This window comes from Trachymyrmex cornetzi, unplaced genomic scaffold, assembly GCF_001594075.2.
Source record: "Trachymyrmex cornetzi isolate Tcor2-1 unplaced genomic scaffold, Tcor1.1 scaffold907, whole genome shotgun sequence".
In the NCBI taxonomy this organism is placed as follows: domain Eukaryota; kingdom Metazoa; phylum Arthropoda; class Insecta; order Hymenoptera; family Formicidae; genus Trachymyrmex; species Trachymyrmex cornetzi.
In genome coordinates, this window is record NW_017300253.1 from 68,440 (window position 1) to 77,246 (window position 8,807).

The window sequence follows — 8,807 nt, forward strand, 5'->3', positions numbered from 1 at the left end:
TTGGATATATTGCCATCGTGAGAGACGATGGTCTGAAACCTCAAGAAAATCAGCTTGTACAGGTTGCAGCAGTGAGTTGCCCACTAGGAAATGGGAAGGGGTAAGAGTCATAAGGTTTGAAGGATCACTGGATATAGGAGTTAGAGGCCTCGAGTTGAGAACTGCCTCTATTGTCGCAAGTAGTGTACTGTACTCTTCATACGTCAAAGTCTGTCCTTATGTCACAGTAAGAAGGTGCCGTTTGGACAATTTAACCGCCGCTTCCCACAAACCGCCAAAATGGGGCGAGCGAGAGGGGATAAACTTCCATTGAATCCGCTGTTCAGCTAAATTCGTCTCAATTTTAGTTCCTTGCTTCATCAAGAATTCATAAAGCTCCTTGAGCTCTCGTGCCGCTCCTACAAAATTTGTCCCGTTATCGGAGTGTATCTGCGCACAGAGACCTCTTCTTGCAGTAAAGCGTTGTAACGCGGCTAGGAAGGCTTCAGTAGTAAGATCCGTCACCATCTCCAGATGCACAGCTTTCGTGGCAAAGCAAATAAAAATAGCTACGTATCCCTTGCTTACATGAATTTTTCCTCGGTGCCTGCTTTCTCGCACCTGGAAAGGACCTGCATAGTCTACGCCCGTTATTGTAAAAGAACGTGAAAAACCTCTGATTCTCTCTGCTGGAATGTCTCCCATCCTCATTTCAGGAGTGGTAGGATTGAAGCGAAAGCACTTGAAGCATCGCTTTACAATTTTGCGAGTTTCTCTTCGGCCACTGATAGGCCAGAATCGCTGGCGTATGTCGTGTAATAGCTGCTCTGGCGGGCAATGAAGGAGTTGTTCATGTCGCTTCCTCATTATCAAGCGTTGTTACGTGATGCTTAGCTGGCATCACAATGGGGTGCTTCTTACATTGAGCGATTTCGGCATGTCTAAGTCTGCCTCCTACGCGAATCAAACCTTCTTCGTCTAAGAAGGGAGCCAACGGGATCAACTTACTTTTGCGAGGTAGCATCCCCTTGTTACGGAGACATCGTAGCTCTTCTGCGAAGACTTCGCTTTGTACTAGCCGGACAATAGTCTTCTCTGCATTTTCAAGTTCTTCCTTTTCTAGAGGACCTATTTTCTTTTTGTTTCTTCGGTTTCGTCGGTACCGATGACAATACGCTATTATTCTGCATAGTTTACTGTAAGATGAATATCTCATCAATATTTCCGATTCCGCTGTCATAGTTAAAGCCACAGATGTAGCCTTTAACTCCGGTAACTCTTCGTCCGGTTCAAGGCTCTCTGTTGGTTGCGGATTTGAGTTCCTTAACCAATGTGGACCATGCCACCAAAGGTCGCTTCCCTGTAAATTTTCTACTGTTACCCCTCTTGAAAGCAGGTCAGCGGGGTTTTCTTCAGATGGTACATGCCGCCATAAAGCCTCTTCTGTTAGATTTTGAATCTTTGTCACCCTGTTGGCGACAAACGTCTTGAGATCGCAAGGTTGCCTTTGAATCCATCCCAGGGTAATTGTACTATCCATAGTCGCACTTTACCTATCTTGCCTTGGCAAGCCGTCTTGACATTGCTGTATAGTTGAGAAAGAAGTAGCGCTGCTTCCAACTCCAGGCGTGGTAGAGATATAGTCTTAAGTGGTGCCACTTTGGACTTGGCACAGATTAAGTGCGACTGAATGTTACCTTGGTTATCCATACTAACCGAGTATATACAAGCACCAAACGCGCGTTCCGAGGCATCCCCGAAACCGTATAAATCCACCTTACTCTCGCAGTTATTTGGATTAATATTCCTGGGTATTTTGAGCTTGTTAAGACTTAACAGGGATTCATAGTAATTTTTCCACGCAACCTTAAATTCGGGTGGGAGTTCCTGATCCCAATTGATTTCCTGTTTCCATATCTGTTGCATAATGAGCTTACCAGTGATAAGTATCGGTCCCACCAAACCGAGTGGATCGTAGATCTGCGCTATCGTGGAAAGCACATTTCTTTTCGTGCATGCGTCGATTTTAGATATGTCTGGCTTGTACTGCAACTTATCGGAAACCGCGTTCCAATGGAGTCCCAAAGTTTTGAAGGCTTCCTCTTTATCAATAATAAGCAGATCGTCTGATGGACTGTTTTCCTTTAAGTGCTGTATTGCTCTAGGATCTTGATCTCCATTTTCTTAGCGGAAATTGCCCGCGCATAAGCAATTCTCTTTGTAACTCGATTACGTATTCCAATGTAGGACCTCCCGTCAGGAAGTCATCCATGTATGAATCTTCTAATACTGCTTTCGCTGCTCTCGGGAGCTCGTGACAGTAAGTCTTGGCTAATTCCCTCAAGCACCGCATGGCCAGAAACGGAGCACATGCTGTCCCATAGGTGACCGTATTCAACTGAAAAATCTGTATTTGCTGGTCTCGATCAGACCTCCATAGTATGAGTTGGAACCGGCTATTTTGAGAATCAATCAAAATCTGACGAAACATCATTGTTATGTCCGCCGTTAAAACAAACTGGTGTACTCTGAATCTGATCACGATTCCTTGTAAATCCTGTTGAAGATTAGGACCTGGCATGAGTTTGTCATTTAGCGACGTATTGAGCGTAGTCTTGGCTGACGCATCAAAAACAACTCTTAATTTCGTTGTCATACTATCCGGACGTATTACTGGCTGATGAGGGATAAAATAGACGTCTAAGGGCTGAGATTCCCCGTAGTCTGCGAAATATGACATGTGACCCTTATTCAAATAGTCTTGCATAAATGAAGTGTAGTCGTTCTTTAGTTTCGTGTTTTTATCCAGTCTTCTTTCCAGCGACTTGAACCTTTCAAGTGTTTTCTGCTTAGACTCTCCCAACACGACATCTTGCCGCATGGGCAAACGTACGATGAATCGGCCGCTTTGATCTTGCTTGACTGTATTAGAAAAATACCTTTCGCAATCTATTTCTTCTTTACATTGCAATTGTTTTTCAGGCACTGTTTCTTGTATCCAGAACCTTTCGAGTTGATCATGTAAATCCTTATTTGTAATTAAATTGCAAGAAGGCTTCGTATCTGAGACATTTTCGTTTATCTCTCCTCCGATTATCAATCCGAGTTGCGTGTTCTGCAACGAGGGTTGATTTTCGCGGTGATTCTTCGGTGCGCCTATTAGTATCTTCTAGTATACACCTGCTCCTATTAAAATTTCAATAGGGCCTGGAATGTTATACGCGGGGTCTGCTAACTGAGCATCTCTTGGAACGTAGATTTTTGCTATATCTATCTTCGTTTGTGGCAACTGTTCTGTGATCCTTGAAAGTACCAGACATTCCATCTCGGTTGAGTAATTGCTGTATTTCGATTCAAGTTGTATGCGAGTTATCTTATTTGCACTCGTTTTTATCTGATTGATACCATTAATGTGCCGCTCATCTCTTGTACAAGGCAGCTTCAGTTTTTTGTGCAGACTTGTGGTGATTAGATTTAGTTGCGAACCTGGATCCAACAGTGCACGGCATGCTTGTTGATTACCGTCGGAGTCACGTACGTATACCTGTGCTGTTGATAACATGACTCTCGCTGCTTTATTATGTGCGCAGTAAATATTCATCGCCACGGAATTTTCTTCTTTGATTGTCTTGTCATCTTCCGCCCGAACATGCGTTACGATTGAATTATTCTTTGAATTCCCTTGAGTTGTGGGCTCCTCCTTTTCTATATGGAGAAGCGTATTATGCTTCCTGTCACATTTCCTGCATGAAGAACCTCTACAGTCCCGTCCGAAATGCCCTGGTGCGAAACAATTAACACATAACCTCTTTTCGATTACACTTTTCGTCCTTTCAGGTGCCGAAAGCTTTAACAGTTCTTCGCATTTATAGGTTGGATGATCGTTGTTACAATATCTGCAATTCACCCTTATAGTCGACAGAGTGACTCTTTTCTCTCCTTTCTCCTTCTTTGTTTCAATCTTCTGTTGCTGTTTTCCATTACTCACCACCTTTGTCTTTCCCTGCTTAAGTACCCTAATTATATGGCACCGATCATTGAGAAATTTGAGAAATTCTGTCAATGTCGGCATGTCTTCTGGTGTTTTATCCTTGACCGTATCTTGCCAATCACGTTGCTCAATGAAATCGAGTTTTTTCTTCGCTAAATGAATTATGATTGTTTCCCAGTAATTAACCGGCTGTGCAAGTACCTTGAGCGACGATACATGTGTCTGGATATGCCAAATAAATTGTCGAATTGATTCTGCTTTGTTATCCTTTGTGATGACTGGAAACGTTAGTAGTTCATCTAAGTGTGTCTGGATTATCATCATTTTGTTGTCGTACGTCTCCTTCAAGAGTGTCCATGCATTCTCATAATTTTCATTAGAGATTTTAAAACCTTGTATTACACTACGAGCTTCTCCTTGAAGCACGCCTATTAAATATTGATGTTTTTGCATCGGTGTAAGCCCTGCATCTTGATGGATGATTGTTTCGAAACTATCTTTGAAAAACATCCATTTCGTATATTCGCCACTGAATTCTAATAACTTGATCACAGGCAGTTTCGGTCTATATCGTTCTTCCCTATGAATTCCATTGTTGTTCCGTACAAGATTCTGCTGTAAATAATATAATATATTATAGGACCGTACATGTGATAACACAAACTATAGAAATCAAAGCCTTTACACGGTCTAGCTGGATCTTAATGCTTGTATGATTCTTATGTGAATTTATATACTACGTATGTAGTCCCACAGAAACGCGCGCCGAAAAATTTCCGGTCTTGAAACGCTAACCCTACTAAACTACCGCAGTAATAGCACGAGTTAAAATTGTTTAACAATTTTTAACTATTTTTTGATGCTTATTCGCATCTTCTAAACGATCTTAATAATGATGAATAACATATTAAAAACTGTAAATAATTAATTCTTATTGCGAAAAATATTACCTCGAATTAAGATTCATACAAGCATTAAGATCCAGCTAGACCGTGTAAAGGCTTTGATTTCTATAGTTTGTGTTATCACATGTACGGTCCTATAATATATTATATTATTTATTTACGTCGCCTAAAGAGACGTTGTTCCTTCATATGCCAATTGTTGCGAAGAATATTACTAAGGCCTCGGTAGTCTAAAGGCTCAGGACGCTCGCACGGATTGCAAGAGATCCGGGTTCGACTCCCGGCCGAGGTAATATTTTTCGCAATAAGAATTAATTATTTACAGTTTTTAATATGTTATTCATCATTATTAAGATCGTTTAGAAGATGCGAATAAGCATCAAAAAATAGTTAAAAATTGCTAGTCAATTTTAACTCGTGATATTACTGCGGTAGTTTAGTAGAGTTAGCGTTTCAAGACCGGAAATTTTTCGGCGCGCGTTTCTGTGGGACTACATACGTAGTATATAAATTCACATAAGAATCATACAAGCATTAAGATCCAGCTAGACCGTGTAAAGGCTTTGATTTCTATAGATTCTGCTGTAACTCTACCTGTGCATGTTGATGATTGTCAATAATACCTTGTGCCGTTGCTGCTGCTTTGTAGTATCTTTCTTCGAATTGTTTTCTTTCCATTTCGCTTTCTGCATCTTCTCCTTCCTCGTCTTCGATTTCCTTTATCTCATCAATTTCATCTTGTATGATTTCGAATCGAGAAAAGGTTTCTTCCAACCTTTTTAACCTAACCTGTGCTTCTGATACGGAGACTGTGTCATTTTCGTCAAAAAAGTGCTGTATTCGCGTGATTTGCCCCTTTATTCGGGCTCGTTTTTGCTTTAATTGAGCTAGTTGCCTAGTCATTGTGACAATAGTAAAAGGAATGAAAGGAAATTAAGCGACTCACTAACCTGACTTTTCTCGAATATTCCGTGCTGAATATATTTCTCGAGTATTGCCGTCCGTTGCGTGTGCGTACTGGATCCGCACTTTTTCGTATTTGCTGTTCCTTGCTCTTTTTAGAATTCGAGTCTCACGTTGTTGCGCCAATGTTTCTTAATGAAATTTATTGCGTGGTGTCAAGACCATTTTTTATTATTATATTATTACATTGACGACGACACACTCTCGCATTGCGCCGCCTATATTCTTGCTTCCATCATTACCGATCATAGCTCATTATTATTACCGACCGCAGCTCATCATCGCGAACAGCTATAATATAGAATCGCTGTGATGGATCAGGTACATGGAAGAATGAAAGAAACAAACTGGGATAAAAAAAATACAAAACTATTTATTATTATTACAATATTATTATTTTATTTATTATTACGTTTTATATGTAGTATTAAAAAAAAATTTTTTTTTTTTAATGCAATCGAACATCGAGCAAAAACGCAGGTATCAATGCCTGGAACATCAGCGACGTTTGATTGCTCGAGCATCGTCTACGATCAGCGGCGTTTAGCTTGACCATCAGCACTTTCTGGAAAAAGAGAACAAAAAAAACTTGTTGATTACCTTTCGTTTTTAACAGAGAATAAAATGCATTAACACTAGTCACCATAAACTAGGGGGTAATTATATAGAATACGGGCCTCACCTCCGATTTTAATGAATGAGCACTCATTCGACGCGTTTTCACTCAAAATGAAAGAATCCGGCAAAAAAATGCGGCACTCTGAAACGCGAACCGAATTATTAGCAGTAAAAAATTGCAGTATGAGAAGGTTAGAAAACCTGTCATACCGACTAGATGTAGCGACACGAGCATGCCATATGGCTATGTGCGCATGCGTTTTGCTACTTTTGGCGCAATATACAAAACAAATGAAACGCTCCAGTAGTCAAAAGCATTGTGTAGTATGTACATTTAATGACAAGAACATGAATTGCGGTTATTCAATCGAGCAAATAAATAAGAATCCATGGCTTGCGGCACAAGACGTTGTTGGCGATGCAAAAAGATGGCCTCAATTTATTCGTAAAATGTTTTGAGATAAAAATCTGAAGGATCACAATAGAATGATTATTGTAAATTTCTCTATTGTGAATCATATATCACTGAAGAGTTTTTGCATGACATTTTATCTTTCACCTTAAAAAAGGCATATACAAGAGAGAGGAAGCAAAATATTACAGATAGATTCCGTTATTTGAATCATGAGATAAATGTTTTAATCTTAATTGTTAAATTACATCAAATAAGTATATTTCTTTTCATATTTTGTAGGAATTTGGACAAATTCGACGCAGTCGTGTATATAGCTAGAGTGTATTTGAAAGAAATGGTTGACTTAAATTTTAATTCATATAACAAAAAATAAAATATATTTTCCATTTGTGTTTTTGTTTAAAGCAGAGAATTTACTGCTTTAATTATAAATAAAACAATTACAGTATATATTTTTTTTGATTTTTTAATACAACATATAGTGTGTACTATCATCAACAATTATTTGTGAAGTGATGCATTAGACGTTTCAGTGTCGGTGGTATATTCGGCTTCGGCTTGGTTTTGGCACTCGGCTGGTGACATCGGAGGATACAACTCAGCGATGAGATCAAAGAAATTTTCTATTTTTTCAGCTCTAGGATGAGCGCGTTTATATAGAAATTCGAACAAATATCCCTCGACATGATCCGATCGAGTCTCATATCTTGGAATATTTGCCCGAACTTCTCGCCAAACGCGCTCAATGTGCTGTGTATGGGCACCTGTAAAAAAAAAATAAAACAAATTCTTTTTTAATTTAAATACATCACAAATATTTTAAATAATATTTAATAACTAAAATTTTTTTACTTTTAACATTGAATTATTTCTCACCAGTATCTGGATCGACAAAATTGTAGGAATGATTCACAGTAAGATGTTGGAAGCCCTCATTGTTTAAACAGTTATAGGACTTCCAACAATCAGAAACAACTGTTGTTTCTGGCATGATCCATTCCTTGATACATGCCAGGAGTGTTTGCTCTGTTCGATCCTCTACTGGTAGAATAAAAATTTTTTTTGATCCTCGCTCATATCCTCCGAAAATCCAAGTGCCTTTTAAAAGGCGACCACGATTGTATTTTCGATGTCCAATCTTTGCCTCATCGATTTTAACAACGCGTCCTGGACCTCCAAGTTTCTCGCTATACTTGTCGGTCCAGAATGCACAAACCTGTAAATATAAGAAAAAAATTGTAATATATATGATGTATAATTAGTAAACAATATTAAAATTTTATATTAATGTATAATTACTTCACGGCAAAAACTGAACCAGTCTACAACCGTGTTAGGAGAAAGACCGAGTTCCTCCTCAAGATCTTCTTGTCGAGGAGGACGTAGCATTAGAAAACTTGCTACAATTTGTAAAATTGTAGCAAGATCTAAATTGCTACGGCCAAACCAAGTACCCACTTTGCAACTCTTCTTAAAGTCGCATTGTCTGGCGATAGATTTTTTTTAATTCCTTTTTTCAAGAAATCTTTTCCGACACCGAAACAATAAGGTTTCTTTATCGAGAAACAAAATTTCGTCACATCTTTCACAATTTATTGTTGACGGTATTACACCATGTTGAATTAAAAACTCAATTATATGTTCTTTATTTCCTATCAATTGGATAAAATCAAAGAATAACATTTTAACGATGTACTTTGCAAAATCAACAATGCCTTTGACTCTGGAGCGTTTCATTTGTTTTGTATATTGCGCCAAAAGTAGCAAAACGCATGCGCACGAAGCCATAGCGCATGCGTACATAGCCATATGGCATGCTCGTGTCGCTACATCTAGTCGGTATGACAGGTTTTCTAACCTTCTCATACTGCAATTTTTAACTGCTAATAATTCGGTTCGCGTTGCAGAGCGCCGCATTTTTTTGCCGGATTCTTTC

At 39.0% G+C, this 8,807-nt stretch overlaps 4 protein-coding genes across 4 annotated transcripts; all 4 read right to left on the bottom strand.

Moving 5' to 3' along the window:
• Window positions 1-216: 216 nt before the first annotated feature.
• Window positions 217-690, bottom strand: LOC108769465 (uncharacterized). The gene has a single exon (XM_018520478.1). It carries the CDS (start codon window positions 688-690, stop codon window positions 217-219), a length of 474 nt encoding a protein of 157 aa, XP_018375980.1.
• A 139-nt stretch (window positions 691-829) lies between these two features.
• Window positions 830-4,480, bottom strand: LOC108769466 (uncharacterized). Its single transcript, XM_018520479.1, has 4 exons — window positions 3,158-4,480; window positions 2,230-3,094; window positions 1,533-2,162; window positions 830-1,422 (listed from the first exon to the last, which is right to left on the bottom strand). Exons 1-4 carry the CDS (start codon window positions 4,478-4,480, stop codon window positions 830-832), a joined length of 3,411 nt encoding a protein of 1,136 aa, XP_018375981.1.
• A 49-nt stretch (window positions 4,481-4,529) lies between these two features.
• Window positions 4,530-6,087, bottom strand: LOC108769467 (uncharacterized). Its single transcript, XM_018520480.1, has 4 exons — window positions 6,081-6,087; window positions 5,826-5,969; window positions 5,499-5,672; window positions 4,530-4,585 (listed from the first exon to the last, which is right to left on the bottom strand). The coding sequence occupies exons 1-4, from the start codon at window positions 6,085-6,087 to the stop codon at window positions 4,551-4,553; spliced, it is 360 nt and encodes a 119-aa protein (XP_018375982.1). The 3' UTR covers window positions 4,530-4,550.
• A 1,285-nt stretch (window positions 6,088-7,372) lies between these two features.
• On the bottom strand, window positions 7,373-8,260 carry LOC108769468 (uncharacterized). Its single transcript, XM_018520482.1, has 3 exons — window positions 8,171-8,260; window positions 7,748-8,087; window positions 7,373-7,635 (listed from the first exon to the last, which is right to left on the bottom strand). The coding sequence occupies exons 1-3, from the start codon at window positions 8,258-8,260 to the stop codon at window positions 7,373-7,375; spliced, it is 693 nt and encodes a 230-aa protein (XP_018375984.1).
• Between the last annotated feature and the right edge of the window lie 547 nt (window positions 8,261-8,807).